At 45.9% G+C, this 17,137-nt stretch overlaps 1 protein-coding gene across 1 annotated transcript in view; it reads right to left on the bottom strand.

The window, feature by feature from the left end:
- The window catches only part of CDH5 (cadherin 5), a 38,161-nt gene that overhangs the window by 7,454 nt on the left and 13,570 nt on the right, over positions 1 to 17,137 (bottom strand). Inside the window, exons 3-8 of the mRNA XM_017860259.1 lie at positions 10,355 to 10,643; positions 8,983 to 9,099; positions 7,902 to 8,066; positions 6,834 to 7,021; positions 5,041 to 5,288; positions 1,154 to 1,296 (exon numbers count right to left, since the gene is read on the bottom strand). Coding sequence (XP_017715748.1) covers positions 1,154 to 1,296; positions 5,041 to 5,288; positions 6,834 to 7,021; positions 7,902 to 8,066; positions 8,983 to 9,099; positions 10,355 to 10,643 — 1,150 coding nt within the window. The remainder of the gene's footprint in view (positions 1 to 1,153; positions 1,297 to 5,040; positions 5,289 to 6,833; positions 7,022 to 7,901; positions 8,067 to 8,982; positions 9,100 to 10,354; positions 10,644 to 17,137) is intronic.

The raw sequence follows: 17,137 nt of genomic DNA, 5'->3' as shown, positions 1-17,137 counted from the left end.
GTCCCAGCTACTCAGGAGGCTGAGTGGGAAGGATCATTTGAACTCAGGAATTAGAGACTACAGCGAGCTGTGATCGTGCCACTGCACTTCATCCTGGGCAACAGAGTGAGACCCTGTCTCTCCCTTAAAAAAAAAAAATTACCACCATGAGAAAGTGGTTCTGGAATAAGGTTAAGTAAAAATGCGGAATATATTATATTACACAAACATTACAATCTCACATAAGTATAAAAATATGTATAGAAAAAACATAAAAATACAAGAATGTACTAACAGTAACTGTCTCTGCATGGTGGCATTGGTGGGAGGAGTATTTTCTTCTCTTTTTCTGTATTTTCCACATTTTAAACTATTGAAGTTAAAGATTCTACTAATGGGATTATGTGGAGGAGAAAGAAGCAAGGACTGATCTGGCCAAACATGCAGGAGTCCATTACAGTTTGGGGCAGCAGCTGTGTTGGCAGAAGTGAGTCTGGGTGGGCCTGGCAGGCTCTAGGGATCCTTGGCCTAGTGGGCTCCTGGGTAAAGTGGAGTATTAAGAATTCTCCTGGAGGGTGATTGTGATTTTCTCATATAGATAAAGGATGCAAAACTCCAACTCTTGCCCCTCCCTCTGGCAAAAATTACACAATTTCTGGAGAGCCTCACAATCTCAAAGTTGGAAGCTGCTTCACATTTTGAATTCTACCTATTAACTGGTGCACAAACACCCTCTGAAGGAACATTTCCCAAACAGCCATGATACTAAGAATCATGGGACCCTTGTTAAATGCACATCTCTGGCTCACTGGACCAGAACCTGCAGGATGGAGTAGAGCTTTATGCTGAATAGGTGCCTTGGGTGATCCTCGTCACAGAGACATCTGCGCAGCCTGTTTCATGACAGTACTTTTCAAACTGTGACATGCATGAGATTCTGATTCAGTTTGGGGGGTGAGGCTTGAGATGCACTTCCAACAAGATCTCAGGGGATGTTGATACTGCTGGTTCAAGGACCACACTTAGGCATGGAAGCTCTATAGCATCCCAACCAGCGGCTGCTTCAGCAGGCACTTCTAATACCCCTGGAGACCCCAAATGATTGATTATGCCAGTTGGAAGAATGAAGGAAAAGGAAAAGAACCCAGGTGCCCTGGCAGATGCGGCCACTCACCAGTGGAATCCAGTTCTTTGGCCTCCACAGTCAGGTTATACCAGGGGTAGACTTCTCTGTCCAGTTCTTTCTCATTGTAAATGTCCCCCTTTTTTGTGACTCGGAAGAACTGGCCCTTGTCACTGGTCCTGCGGATGGAGTATCTGCCCAGGGGAGAGAGTTTCATGGCTTTCCAGTGTTCTTTGCTGAGTCTACACTCCTCAGCATGATGGACAAGGCTCTTCTGCATCTGTCCCCTGCATCCCACTCCCTGCCCCTCTCTCACTGCTCGTTGCACTCTGCCACTCAGACAAAAGTGGACCTACACAGAGGGATTCAGGAGAACAAGATAATATCTTTGATCTTAGTTACATTGCCATCACTGGACTGAAGGTGGTACCTGAGACCATCAGATGCACTTTCAGAGCTGAACAGGTGACACCACACCATAGCTGGGACTTGTTTTAGTGATTAATGAAAAGGTAATTGGGCAAGAGCCAGGCAGGAATACAAAAAGAGCTGGAAGAAATATGAAGTAATTACAAAGAAATTAACTTTGTGAAATAAAAAAATTTAAAAATTTCTTTCAGAAATCAGGAAAAATCTATTGAAAGATAACTATATATGTTTCGTGTATATAGGAATAATAGTTGCTACCAATGAGGAAAATCCCAAAACAAACAGAGCAGAAGAAATAACGAAAAAAAAAAAAAAAAAAAAAAAAAAAAAAAAAAAAAGAAAAGAAAAGAAAACTTTCCTGATCTGAAGAAAGTTTCGAGCCTACAGATTATAAGGTGTCATTGACATCAGGCATCACTGAAAAAAAAAAAACCAATATTTAGGCATATCCTGATGACACTTATGAATTTCAAGGCTCTGTGAAGAAACTGAAAAGAGTCCAGACAGAAAGAAATAGTTTCCTTCTGAAGAAAGAAAAATCAGATTTGCCTCAGATGCCCCCACAAAATTAAATGCTAGAATACATTGACAGTATTTTTGAAGGGAAGTGTTTATAATCTAAGGATTATATGAATACATCTAGGTGTTATTAGAAGGCAAGGTTGGGCATGGTGGCTCACACCTATAATTTGAATGCTTTGGGAAGGGCTGAAGCTGGAGGTTTGCTTGAGGCCAGGAGTTTAAGACCAGCCCAGGTGATAGAGTGAGACCCTGTCTCACCAAAAAAAACCCCACAAAAAAACAAACAAAAATAAAACAACAAAAAAAATTAGCCTGGTGTGGTGGTGTGTGCCTGTAGTCCCAGATACTCAGAGGCCAAGGTGGGAGGGTTGCTTGAGCCTAGATATTCAAGGCTGTAGTGAGCTATAGTTGTGCCACTGCACTCTAGCCTGGGTGACAGAGGAAGAACCTGTCCCTGCCATCCAAAAAAAGGCAAAGAACTAAGATATTTATGTCCTGAATTTTTTTTTGAAAACTTACTGTATCTAACTAAACATCTCAATATAAGGTAAACACCTGGTATGGGAAGAATTAAAACAAACTATTGATTTGTTTATCATACATAGAAAAGCAATGGGTGTGTGTATATGTATAATAGTTTTAACTAGAAAATATAGGTCCAAGGAAACATTTTAAATTTTGTAGATGGAAGTAAATCTCACTGGTAGAAATAAAAATGGATGCACCTCATCCAAGTATCTAGGAGAAAAAAAAAATAAAGAAACATAGACTGTATAGCAAAGCTGGGGGAAAAGAAAAAAGCCATTAAGTTTGATAAATGAGAAATGTAAAACAAGATAAAAGCAGTAAGGTCCAACATATCAATTATGATGAAAAATGTAAATAGGTTAAACACAAAGCATTTCAGTTTAGATTAAAAAGCAAAGCCAAATGCATTCTTGTTTTCAAGAGACAACTTAATGCCAAATGACCTGGAAAAGTTAAAAGTAAAAGTTGGAAAATTGCATTAGGCGAATATGAATAACATGAAAACGGGACTAACAAATGTAACATCAGGAAACAGAATTAAAGGCAAAATATTTAAGCAGAACAAATTGGCCAATTACATTCGGATAAAAGTTACAAGCCATAATGAAGGTAAAATAGTCGCAAGCCTTTGTTAACTGAGTGGAAAAATTAAAATACATAAAGTCAAAACTTAGATATTCTAGGAAGAAGTGGACACAAATACAATTGTATCACATCACAGAACAAGCTAAATCAAAACCAAAAAAATACCCTATGACTTATAAATGAAAATAAAGAAATCAAGTCAATCTCTTAAATAAACTCTTAGATCAAAGGAGAAACAAAAATTACAATTACAGGCTATTTAGAATAGAATGGTCATGAAAAGGGTAGTCCTAAAACTTAGGAGATGAGGCCAAAATGTAAGAACATATTTTGTCCTTAATAAGAAGACTTAATACCCTTGAAAGATTAGCTATACCAAAATTAATATATAAACACTAATGTTTATAATAGACAACACTAGAATTCTAATGTTTTAAAAAAACCTGGATACAAAATTTTAAATTTCACAAAAGAAAAAATGAGAGTTGACAAAAAATTATGTCAAATAAAAAAGCAACAAGGGAACGACTTTTATGTATATCTAAGATCTAGTGTAAAGCTATATGGTTTGGATCTAGGTCCCCGCCACCGAATCTCATGTCGAAATGTAATTCCCAGTGTTGGAGGTGGGCCCTGGTAGGAGGTGGATAGATGGGGCAGAGTTCTCATGAATGGGTTAGCACCATCCCCTAGGTTCTGTTCTCATAATAGTGAGTTATCATGAGATCAGGTTGTTGAAAAGTGTGTAACAACTCCCTTCCTACTCCCATTCTGGCCATGTAAGACATGCCTACTTTCCCAGGATTATAAGTTTCCTGAGGCCTCCCAAGAAGCAGAAGCCACTATACTTCCTTTATAGCCTGTGGAAATGTGAACCAATTAAACCTCTTTTCTTTATAAATTACTCAGTCTTAACTATTTCTTTATAGGAGAATGGACTTATATAAGCTAGTAGAATAAAATAGAATGGCTTTGCTGTAGAACAATAGATAGGACAGAGAATTAGAAGTAGATTCAGGTATATACAGAGAACTTAGTATATAACAAAGGTGGGAAAATGATGACTTATTATTATAATATTTAGTAAATGGTGCTGGCAAAATCCGCTATGCATCTGCAATAAAATTAAATTTAATTGAATTTATACTTACTATTGCATATTATATGGCTCTAAAAAGTATCTGTTGGAACTATATAATTTTTTTCTAAATATTGTAAAAGAGAAATTTAGTTAAGATAGAAGAGCAAATATCGATGAAATGAGCACGACGTGATCCAAAAAAAATTTAAAACAACCAAACACCAAAAGCAAACAGACAACAACAAACCCACCACAAATGCATCCACATATTTGTGTGGTCATGAAAAGAAAGGAGCAATAGGACCAGGTCAGGCCACGAACATGAGTTATCTGAGGGGGGGTTATCAATGTTTTCTCGGTAGATCTTTGTGTTGTTTCACCGTATGAAATGAACACTTCTTACTTTTGTGGTTTGGGGGAGATAGATTCAAAAATATAGTTTTAATGTCTCTGGTGTGTCATCTGATTGGTTGCTCTCTTGACTGTCAGATCTTACCACATAGGACTGGTGAGAGCTGTGGTGCAGAGAACAAGCCTTCAAGGCGGGACAGAGGACAAGTAGCTCTGGATGCCCAGGACCATGCTTGGTGGGGGAGCCTGGGCAGGTCAACATGCCAGTCTGCCAAGTGCAAGAGCTTGGGCTTCTTGTCTTGCCTCTGTCACTTTCCCCGTTAAGTGCCAGGAGAAGCCAGTTCCCCTCTCTGAGTCCTGGCCGCAGACCAGCAGGCAAAGGAACACCCAGGCCGGATTGTCCTTATCATCCTCATCAACAATGCTTACCCAATGCCCTTACCCAATGCTATGCCTAGCCGCATCGGGGTCCATGGCCAGCACTGTGCCAATCAGAGGCTTCTTCTGGTTTTCTTTCAGCTGGAAGTGGTAGAAAGGCTGCTGGAAGATGGGGGGCTCGTCCACATCTGTGATGTTTATGATGACCTGGGCTCTATTTCCGGCGGGAGGGCTCAGGTATCGGAGGTCGATGGTGGGATCTGTGGCCTCGACAATGAAGCTATATTGTTGGATGTATTCGTAATCCAGAGGCTGCATAAGAAAAAAGGATGGTGAGTGCCTGCTCTGGGCCAAGCACGTGGGTGGCACATGATCTGCACAGCAACTGTGCAAGGTAGTACCAGGATGACACCCATTTTATAGATGAGGGGCCCACGGCCTTGACAAGTGATATTTCTGAGGTCATCAAGACAGCGGCTGGGCCTAATGTCTGTCTTCAGCTGCTCCCCATTTCATTCCAGCAGCCTCATGGCCACACCCACAACCCTGGCTCTTTGCCTGGCTCTGTCTCCAGCATTTGGGACACGCAATGGATCAACTATGGTCCTGCTCTTAAGGACATCACTAGTGGTTCTACCCACAGGTCCTTAAGGACAGGCTTTTTCTTTGTTTTTGAGACAGAGTCTCACTCTTGGTGCCCAGATCGGAGCGCAATGGCGCGATCTCGGCTCACTGCAACTTCCGCCTCCCAGGTTCAAGCGATTCTCTTACCTCAGCCTTCTAAGTAGCTGGGATTACAGGCACCTGCCACCACGCCCAGCTAATTTTGGTATTTTAAATAGAGACAGGGTTTCACCATATTGGCCAGGCTGGTCTCAAACTCCTGACCTCAGGTGATCCACCTGCCTCGGCCTCCCAAAGTGCTGGGATTACAGGCGTGAGCCATCAGGCCCGGTCAGACATGCTTTTTCTTTATACTTTTGCTCAAGATGTTTCTCCTGCCCTTGCCTGCCTAGAAAACTCCTACTCATCCCTCAGGAAGCCAAACAGAAGGTAATCAGATGCTCTCTCAGAAACTCCTCCCAGCAGAGGTAATTGCTCCCCATTCAGAGCTGCTGTGTATCACTTACACCTGGCTATACTTTTTTTGTTCATGCATATGTCTTCCCCATTTGCTGAGAGATTTGCTGACACTGGAGGCTGTGTCTGCCTCTCCTTGGTGTTTCCAGGCCCCAGCATGGGGCTGGGTCAGAGAAGGACTCAGGCCCAGGACTTGTAGTCCTCTGCATGGCCATTCCAGAGGCATTTTTTAATGCCCCCCACAGGTCCTCTCCCTCCTCTTCCAGATTCAGTTGATCTGGCTTCTCTGACTGTCAGCAGCATCCATTGTCAGTGGCCATCCATTTCACCACAATTACTCACTGTTTTCTTCATGCTGATGGATTTCTACTGGCCAGGACACAGGGCAGGCCAGAAAGTGCCAGAGAGGTAAAACCTCCAGAAGCAGCCCCGTCAACACTACAGGAAGTGGGTGTATAAATACCCCAGCTCCCTCACCCTCAGCTGCTGCAACTCTGAGATATTTTCCACACTGACCCCCCAAAAGGGTCATTGCTCCTGGGGCTTCCTGGGGTCACCTCCCAGATAAATGATTTATACCCAATCTTTGCCTTAAGATCTGCTTCCCGAGTAACTTGCCCTAAGACACTGGATCACAGTCTCCATGAACACATGACCAGCTGGGAGCTTTGATGGTCCTTTGATGGTCTCTGGCCCAAGAGCAACCCCCAGGCAGGACCTGTGGGTGCCAAGAGCCCCAAGCCCCATGTTTGACGTTGTTACCATTGGCCTACAAACCTTCATGGGCTTGATGATGCCCTCGTTGTGGGTGGGGTTTGTCTCAATGGTGAAAGCGTCCTGGTAGTCGCCCCGCAAGATGCTATACTTGGTCATCCGGTTCTGGGGCTCATCTGGGTCTTCAACAAACAGAGAGCCCACAGAGGTGCCCACACGGGTGTCCTCAGGCACGACAAATGTGTACTTGGCTGATGCAAACAGAGTACCCCAAAGGGCCTTGGGTTAATGAGATAGACAAGGCAATTGTCTCTTTCAGCTATTCTAACACATTTTGAGACAAGAAATGGGCATAATAAAATAATCATAAATAATAATATCCCTGGGATTCTCAAGGTAAAGAGGGTCTTCCCTATCTGTGTGTCCATCCATCTATCCCTCCATCCAGTAAATAGCTATTATGCACCTATTATATGCCAAGCACTTTGCTAGGGGACCTATCAATGGACAAGAGAGACAAGTCCTGCCTTCAGGGAGCTTATGCCATGTACAAGGAAGCTACTTCAGGACAACTGGCCTGTCTCTAGGGCAGCTGAATGACTGAATGATAGCATCAGCACTGGGAGTTGCAAGTGAGAGCCATCTGCCCCACGGTATGGGAAAAGCTCTCATCAGACATTCTTTGTGGGGAGGATCAGTCTGTAGGTGGGGTCAGGGCCCAACCCTGGCTCTGGATATAGAACTTTGCTGTCCCCATGTTCACTGGCTTGTGGGAATTTCTAGCTGGGACCTGAGTCTCAGGGCTTTGATTTTCCCAAGCCCATGGGATCTTGGTGAAACTGCTTGTGTCTCATGGTGGGACATGGTACAGTGGTGGCACCCAGCAGGGAGTGGGATTTCCCTCTGGCCTATGAGGGGATTGTGGCAGGGGGCAGCAGGATGGCCTTGGGAATGTGGTACTGGGATGGAAACAGGGCCCCTCCCTTCACCCAAAGGACTCCTTTGGGCATCAGGCCTACCCTGGGATAGAGGGAGAGGTAAAGGGATTCGTAACTCTTCTCCCAGAGCCCCAAGTCACTGAGTCTGGGGTATCCCAGCCTCCCTTCCCAGGGCCCTAGAGGAGGGGCTCACTCTGGGTGAAGAAGGGGAAGTTGTCATTGATGTCTTGCAGAGTGACCAGCACGGTGGCCGTGCCCGAGTCCCCCCGGAGGCCCTGGGCATCTCGCGCTTCCACCACGATCTCGTACCTGGCCTGCTTCTCTCGGTCCAAGCTTTTGGTTATTGTGATAATACGTCCTGCAAAAAGAGTCCCAGCAGGAGCCATGTTACCAGCTTCTAGAAAATACTGATGCCTGGAGCCTGCCCAGAGAGAACCTGACTTAAGAGCTTCCCAGGTGATTCCACTGTGCAACTGGGGCTGAGAACTGTGAGTCTATAACCCACTACCTCCATGACCTATACTGTGAGGCCGAAGCTGACCCAATAGTTGGGTTCAGTATTGGTTCTTGCTACCTGAAATATTGTGTTGACAAAGACCATGAGGCCATATCTAGGCTCAAAGGGAAAGAGTGCTGTGATAGATTAGTGATGTCTGCCTTGTTGCACTGTAGCATAGTAGTGGCATCTGTGCTATATATTTGCCATCTCTCTGAAAGACAGTTCCACTGGACTTCTGTCTTGCTCCCAAGAGTCAGTCCTTACATTTTTTGTTAAGTCACCACATGAGCAATTACTATGGGCCTTGCTGCCTTTATACATGATCTAACTCAAACTTTACAGCTACCATACAATATAAATATAAGCATTTTCACTTCCTAGATGAGGGAACTAAGGCTTGCAGAAGTTAGTTGATTTGTCCAAGGTCTCTAGAGGGGGTGAATAGCAGAGCTGGCTTTGGAATCCAGATCTGTCTGAACCTGCACCCAGAGCAGCTAGCCAGCATCCTCTGCTGCCCCTTGATCACTTCTTGGGTAACAAGATCCTGATTTTGTTCCCTGGACTTGAGTCCATGTCTTGGGCACCTGCCTGCTTCCTTCTGCCTCGACCAGCCGTCTTGTCTTTACGCATGATACTGACTACTTCCATGGCACAGTGTGGTTCAGTGGCAGTGAAACCTGTCAGCCTGGACTTCCCTTAGCACATGCACCTGGAGTATCCACCTCCCCTCGTCCCTCCAAGTCAGTGACTATCCAGGAGTGTTAGTCACACAGACCAGAATTATCAATGGCAAAATGCTCTTTCCCCTTCAGGATTTGGTACATGACAGAGGCGTGGTCTCCCACAGTGGGGTCGTCTGCATCCACTGCTGTCACAGAGATGACCGAGGTCCCTGCAGAGAGAGAATCCTGGGGTTACTGACTTGTGACTGCAAGGCCCCTTACCCCATTCCTGGAAGACAGCAGATGGGGTTCAGGCTGTGCTCTGTCCCCACTTCCCCCAGGTCCTGGGAAGAAAAGGCTGTTTTATTTTCTGAGGAGCCTGCATGGGGGCAAAGTGCTGGTGGCAGTGGAAGCCCGGCCAGGTCAACCTTGAAGGGGTCAAAGAGATCAGGTGGCTTGTGTGCTTCTTGGGAAGAAGAGGGAGGGGGTAGAGGGTTGGGGTCAGGGAGAGAAACCGAGGACAGCAATGAGCTGCTTCTCCCTCTCCTGGAAAGGTGCCCCCAAAGGGGTGGTGTCACTTCTCGCATCCCCTTGAACTCCAGGATCGCACACTCAACTGAAAGGTCTAGTCCTAGGGCCCTGGCTGGAGACTCTGGACTAAGGGGATGAGGAGGGAAGCTCTTTTCTGGCACCCCCTGGAGTCTGGGGGGTTCTGAAGAGGTAGAGTAATAACCTCGTGAGCCCAGAGCCCAGGCTGGTGACACACCTTGGGGCTAGTGCTCTGTTCCCCACACCACTCCTGCATGGCCCCTAGAGATGAATCCTTTTGCCTTGGTGGCAGGCCATGACAGTCTTCACATGTAAAGACTACACTCTTTGTGTGCTAGTCCTGAGAGTCAGAGGCAGTGGGTGGAGTTTGTTCCAAAGAGTAGTGAGATACATTTTGCCTCTGATGGCCAGGGGTGAGTTCATGATCAAAATCAGGGCACAGTCTATGACTAGGGGCAGGACTCAGTCCATGATCAGAATCAGGGCTCAGTCTATGACAGGGCAGGGCTTCAGCTCCATGACCAGGAAGCAGGGCTCAGTCTAGTGACCTACGGCCAGGCTCAGTCCCATGAATCAGAGATCAGTGGCTAGCTATGACTAGTGCAGGGTTCAGTCCATGATCAGGATCAGGGCTCAGTCCAGGATCAGGATCAGGGCCAAGTTTATGACTGTAGTCAGGGCTCAGTCCATGATTAGGATCAGGGCTAGGTCTAGGACTAGGGTCAGAGCTCAGCCTGTGGCCAGATCAGAGCTCGTTAGGAACTAGAGTTTCTTTCAAATCATATAAAGTTGCAACACAGGCCTTACAATCACTGCCCTGAACTCACTGGATTCCTACCCCAGGCAGTGAAGTGGCTGATGTGAGAGGTGCCCCCAGGTTGGGGATGAGGGAGGGAGGAGGGAGAAGAAGGAGGACAGAGTGGGCATACAACGTACCCACAGCCGATGACTCAGGCACGGACGCATTGAACAACCGATGCGTGAACACAGGCCAGTTGTCATTCACGTCATGAACTTTGATGGTGAAGCTTGAAGGAGTCTCCAGGTTTTCGCCAGTGTCCTTGTCCACAATGACAGCAGTGAGGTGGTACTCTGAGATGTTCTCCCGGTCCAGCCTCTCAATGGCAAACACATCTCCTGTCTCTGCATCGACCCGGAAGACCTTGTCCACAAATTCTCCTTTGAGCAGGTACTTGGCGTTCTTGCGACTCACACTTGACTTGATCTAGAAAAGAAGAGGTGACGTGAACTGGGAATGGGTGGCGGCGGCTGCGTGTGAGAGTGTGTGAATGAGAATGTGTACACAAGTGTGCATGTGCATGTGTGCGCATGTGTGTATGTGGTGTGTGTGGTGCTGGCCAGGGTCTCTAAATGTGACAATGAGGTTTTTATCAAGAACCTCTGGCAGCCATAAAAAAGAATAAAATCATGTCCTTTGCAGCAACATCGATAGAGCTGCAGGCCATAATCCTAAATGAACCTAAGTGAACTAACCCAGAAGCAACAAATCCAACACCACGTATTCTCACTTATAAGTAAGAGCTAAACAATTGGTACATATGACCATAAAAATTGAAATAATAGACACTGGGGATTCCAATAGAGGGGAGGTTGGGATAAGGGCGAGGGTTGACAAATAACCTATCGGCCATAATGCTCACTATTTGGGTAATGGGTACACTAGAAGCCCAATCCCCACCAGTATGTAATATACATGCAACAAACATGGACATGTACCCCCAAAATAAAATTTTTAAAAAGCCAGAAAGAACCTCTGACTAGTCACCAATGAATTGTTCTCATGGTGTGAGTTGCCTGGCAGAGTCCCAATATGCCTAGAATGGTGCCCGAACAGAGTAGGCACTTAGAAAACATTTTTTTTTTTTTGAGTGGAAAAATAGACTTGGTCCCATTGGAAGGCAAAGGATATTTTTGCCCTGTAGAAGTCACTTAACCTCTCTGAGTTTTAGTTACCTCACTTGTAAAACGGAAATAATATTGCTTCTGATGTTGCTTTGCCCTGAGGAGTAGAACAGCACCTTTGAAGATGAGTTCTGGGAAACACTGAACTCTTTTGCTGTTCCACACAAAGATGGGTCCTAGCCAGTGGTGTGCTAGCACTGGACTGTATCAGCTTGGCTTTTGAGAACCAGCTTAAATTTTCAGAAATATTTGTGAGCTGATTGTTAAATACAGCCATTATTACAAATTAAATTATGTAAACTTACAATTAAATAAATCATGTGAAAAACAACAAATTCCCAGAATTCATCGCTTCCTAATTATTTTGCTACCTTTGACGACATTTTGAGGTTATCTGTGTTTATGGTATCTGTATGATGGAAATACTAAATAATGATGCGCTCATGAGTATCTTCTGCCATCTTGTCTTGGCCTTCGATGACATCACATCGATAGCTTGAAATGAGACATGTTGAGAGTATTTACACTGTGGAAATTGGCAAGTACTACAAATCAGAACCCTTTCCCCTGGACAGCCAGTTGTCAAACATTTATCAGCACACCCCTGGGCCCAGTACAGGAAATGGTATATAAAATATTCTCTTCCTGGAGATTTACAATGTACAGCTCTGCAGAAAAGAACTCCAGTGAACTTTGTGTAACTCAGGATTTTCCATACTTCTCAGGCCACAGAACCATTTTTCTGTGTAACATGTACTGTTCATGTCCCAAGGAATAAGATTTGGAAAATAATATATGTAAAGCATCTTACACGAAACAGGGCTCAATAAATGCTAGTTAATAATTATTAATAATAGAGCCACAGATTAGAGGATCTTAGAAGGCTAGAATTGCTAAACATTCCATTTAAAGAATCATAGAAACAGAAAATATTAGGAACAGTATAGTTCCCGTAGAATAGTATTTTATGCATATACAATGATACTCTCATGGAAGATTAGTATGTCCCCAAAATAGAATTCTATTCAATTAAAAAATATACCCTGGTGCCTGGGAGGGGCCAGGCTCCCACTAGGAGTACCGAGGGCACAGATCCCATTTGGCTCGCAGGACCTAGGTTTGCAGCCTCAGAGGCCAGCACGCTGAGGAAGTGCAACATTGCTTTTTTTTTTTTTTTGAGATGGAGTTTAGCTCTGTGGCCCAGGCTGGACTGCAGTGGCACAATCTTGGCTCACTGCAACCTCCACCTCCTGGGTTCAAATGATTATTTTGCCTCAGCCTCCTCAGTAGCTGGAATTACAGGCACGTGCCACCACACCTGGCTAATTTTTCTATTTTTAGTAGAGATGGAATTTCACCATGTTGGCCATGCTGGTCTCAAACTCCTGACCTCAAGTGATCTGCCCGCCTCAGCCTCCCAAAGTGCTGTGATTACAGGTGTGAGCCACCACGCACAACCTCTTTTTATTTTTTTGAGACAGGGTTTTACTCTGTAGTCCAGGTTGGAGTACAGTGGTACAGTGTTGGCTCACTACAACCTCCCCTTCCTGAGCTCAATCAATCCTTCTGCCTCAGCCTCTGGAGTAGGTGGGACTACAGGTGTGCACCACCAAGCTTGGCTAATTTTTGTATTTTTTTGTAGAGATGGGGTCTCACTATGTTGTCCAGGCTGTTCTCAAACTCCTGGGCTCAAGCAATTCTCCTGCCTTGGTCTCTCAGAATGCTGGGATTACAGGCATATGCTACTGAGTCTGCCTCACATGATTTAAGGTCAAATAGAGCAAGGGATTTTACGTGAAGGCATCTGGTGAGGACTCTTAGAAAGGCTGGGCTCGGGTGGGTGCGGTGGCTCACCCCTGTAATCCCAGCACTTTGGGAGTCCAAGGTGGGTGGATCACTTGAGGTCAGGAGTTTGAGACCAGCCTCGCCAACATGGTGAAACCCCATCTCCATTAAAAATACAAAAAAAAAAAAAAAAAAAAAAAAATTAGCTGGCTGTGGTGGCACACGCCTGTAGTCCCAGCTACTTGGGAGGCTGAGCAAGGAGGATCATTTGAGCCCCAGAGGCAGAGGCTGCAGTGAGCCAAGATCACGCAACTGCACTCCAGCCTGGGTGACCGAGCGAGACTCTGACTCTAAAAAAAAGAAAAAAAGGGCTGGACTCCTCCAGAGAACTCAAAGAGGCTGGGGTCTCAAGAAAGAAGAGGGAGATTCCAGAAGGGTATGGCCACATCCCATAAGGTCTGGAAAGTGTCTCCAGGGTTTAGCAGCAGTGCAGTCATTGGAGCCCTCAGTGAGGGCAGTGACAGGGTGGGAAGTTAGATGATGCAGCCTAGGGAAAAGTCTAGAAGGGGAGGAAGTGGAGACAGGGAGTGAGGATCGCCCCCTTGGTTGGGCAGGGTGGGAGAGAGGTGGGCAGCGGCAAGCATCTTGGAGCAGGGCTGTGGCGTGCAGGGGGCAGGTGGGTTCATGAGGAGGTACTAAGGCCCAGGGGCTGGAGGATGCATGATGAACAGCTGGACGAGAGGCAAGAAGCTGTGCCTCAGTTCTGTAACCGGTGACCTGTGAGGACAGTGGAGACTCAAAGAGAAGGGGACAGTCTGGGGCCCTGTGTGAATTGCTCAGGGTGAGGATAAGATGGTGGTCTCCCAACTGGGCTCTGGGTAAATGTGTTAGGACCCACCAGGGCAGTGAGGATGGAGGGAGGAAATCAGCTTGGATCTGTGTGATTGGAGTTCTGCATACAATTTCATGTAAGTATCCAGTTTCTGTTTTACTTCCCTTCCATTTTTCTTCCCTAGACTTTATTTTTTAGAACAGTTCCAGATTTACAGAAAAATTGAGAAACTAGGGCAGAGAGTTCCCAGATGCCTGCTCCTCTTTTTCCCGGAGTATGAACGTCTTACATGAGTGTGGTGCATTTGTTACAATTAATGGACCAATATGGATGCATTATTATTTACCAGAGGGCATAGTTTATGCAGAGTTCCTTAGTTTTCTTTTTTTTTTTTTTTAAAACTTATATATTTTGTCTATTCCAGGATTCCACGCTGGATACCACATTCCACTGAGTTGTCATGTTTCTTTAAGCACCTCATGGCTGTGATAGTTTCTTAGACTTTCATTGGTTTCTGATGACCTTGACAGTTCTGAGGAGTACGAGTCAGGTATTTTGCCAAAAACCCATATTTGTGGGTTCAGAAGGCAGCTCAGGACTTGCTCCCATTGTTCAGTCACGTCTGTAAACAAAGGCTCCAGGCTCTGACCTTGATAAACAGGGACTTCCTTCCCTCGGATGACATCCTCAGGAGCTGGAGGTGATCCTTGGAGCCCTGTCCTTGCCTTTTCCAGACACCCTTGTTTCTTCCCAGTGTGACGACCCCTCGTGGTTCCTCGGAGACCCAGCCCCATGCCAGGGCCAAGTGAACGCTGTTGGCAAATGACAGCAGGCCTGGCGTTCTTCCTGCTGCTGGAGACCCGTGGGCAAGCCCTTGAAAGATTGCCTCCACTTTCTATGGACTTTCCCTGACTCACTCCACAGATTTTCCTTGAGGTCAGACATTCTTTTTAGAGGCTGATTCAAGGCACAATTATCCCAACAGGAAGGATGCAGGTGGACTGACGACATTTTCCTCTATGACATAGAGCTCGCATTTGTGTTGAGAGTCAGGAATGCTGGTTTTCCTATGGCTGCGTTCTCCCTGGGGCTCTGTGCTGGTCTCCTTGTGTGACCCTGGGCAAGTGTCTCCCCCTATGAGTGGCCATGCTGGAGGACTTCAAGATCCCAGTTATTGTTGGGAGCCATGGGCACAGCCAGCTGGCTGTGGGTGGGGCTCCGAGTGGAGATTACCCAGCTGGCCCCGTTCCCATCCAATTTTGTCAAATGCTGCACAGATCTTTCCTAATTTCCCAAATGGGAAAATTTCATGGCAGCCATGGTTGGCCCTGCCCTAAACCCTGAACCCTGAGGTCACGCCGGCCTTCTCAGCCTGAGCATGGGATGGCCCTATACCGGGTCCACAGACCAAGCTCTGCTGGGGCATTTCTGGTGCCATGGCCAGACTGGGCCTTCCCATCAAAAGTTCCTCTCCAGTCTATCTATAGCCAGAGGGCACCCCCACACCATTTGTGGGATTCTTTGTCTGAAGTATGCTGCCCCTCTAGACCAGGATGGGTAAACTGTTTCTGTAAAGGGCAGGGAGCAAATATTTGCAGACTTATGGGTCATTTGATCTTTGTCACCACCACTCAACTTTGCCATTGTAGCATGAAAGCAGCTGTGGGCAAACTATAAACGAATAAATGTGGCTGTGTTCCGATAAAACTGTATTTGTAAGTCCAGGCAGTGGGCTGGATTGGGCCCGCAGGGGGTAGTTTGCTGATCCCTGCTCTAGACTGCCATCTCCATGATGGTGGGGACCATGTCTGCCTTAGCTCACTGTTGTTATCTTTCTGGCACCCAGTCCAGTGCTTGGAATGATCCTTCCTTTCTTCAGTACATTGACATGTTCTTTTTTGCACCTATCATTTAGATTCCAAGAAGCTGACAAAGTGAGATTTTAATGCACCCAAAAGAAACTTTCCTCCTCATTGAAAACTCTGAAAGCACACAGTCCATCTACCTGTCATTGTGTGTGAAATTCCACTACTAGGACCATTCCTTTCAATTAGACTGGATGGCTTTGACATCAATGACAATTTGACATGGTGAGGCAATTCAGCAGTCACTCAGACATGCTCTGAGCTCTAGGAGGATGGGCTTGGGATAGACACGTTTTAAAGGAGGACAAAGTGAGGGTCAGAGTCTGAGGTCCTGCCCTGGAGGGCAGGCTTGGGTCAGGTACCTCATTATGGGTGATGTGGAATATGGGGAGCTATGTGGGGTCACAGGGAACCAGGGATAGCCTGAGAGAAGGGCTTTTTGAGGAGGTCCAAAGGCTTAGACCGGAGTTGACAAAAATATGGCCTGGATGGTTAACTTCATCTTCAGCACAATTTTGTGGAAGGCTGCACAGTTCTTTTCTGATCTTTCAAATGGGAAAATTTCATGGCAGAGTTGGCTGGTCCTGTCCTAAACCTTGAACCCCCAGGCCAGACGAGTCTCCTCAGCTTGGGCACTGGATGGCCCTTCTGTTAGTGATATCTAGTTTACAGACCAAGGTCTGGGAGAAATTGAACCATAAAGTTCACCACCAGCTCCACCACCATCATCATCACCTCCATTATCACCACTATCAACACTTATCTTTTGTCACTACCATCATCACCACCACCATCTCCATCAACACTTATCCTTCACCACTACCATCACCATTACCACCACCATCATCACCACCATCACAACCACCACCTGCCCCTTTACCATCACTACCATCACCACCACTGCCACCTTTTCCTTCCCCATCCTCACCACCATCACCATCACTATCATCACTTCCATCATCACCACCATCATCATCACCATTACAACCACCACCTACCCCTTTATCATCACTACCATCACCATCATCACCACCACCACCTACCCCTTTATCACCACCACCACCATCATCACCACTATCACAACCACCACCTGCCCCTTTACCATCACTACCATCACCACCACTGCCACCTTGTCCTTCCCCATCCTCACCACCATCACCATCACTATCATCATCACTTCCATCATCACCACCATCAACATTTATATTTCATCACCACCATCATCATCACCATTACAACCATCACCTACCCCTTTATCATCACCACCATTACCATCATCACAACCACCACCTACCCCTTTATCACCACCATCAC

This window comes from Rhinopithecus bieti, unplaced genomic scaffold (genome assembly GCF_001698545.2).
Source record: "Rhinopithecus bieti isolate Rb0 unplaced genomic scaffold, ASM169854v2 scaffold_53422, whole genome shotgun sequence".
Classification (NCBI taxonomy): domain Eukaryota; kingdom Metazoa; phylum Chordata; class Mammalia; order Primates; family Cercopithecidae; genus Rhinopithecus; species Rhinopithecus bieti.
Note: the sequence above shows the minus strand (reverse complement) of the source record. Positions and strands in the feature narration are given on the sequence as shown.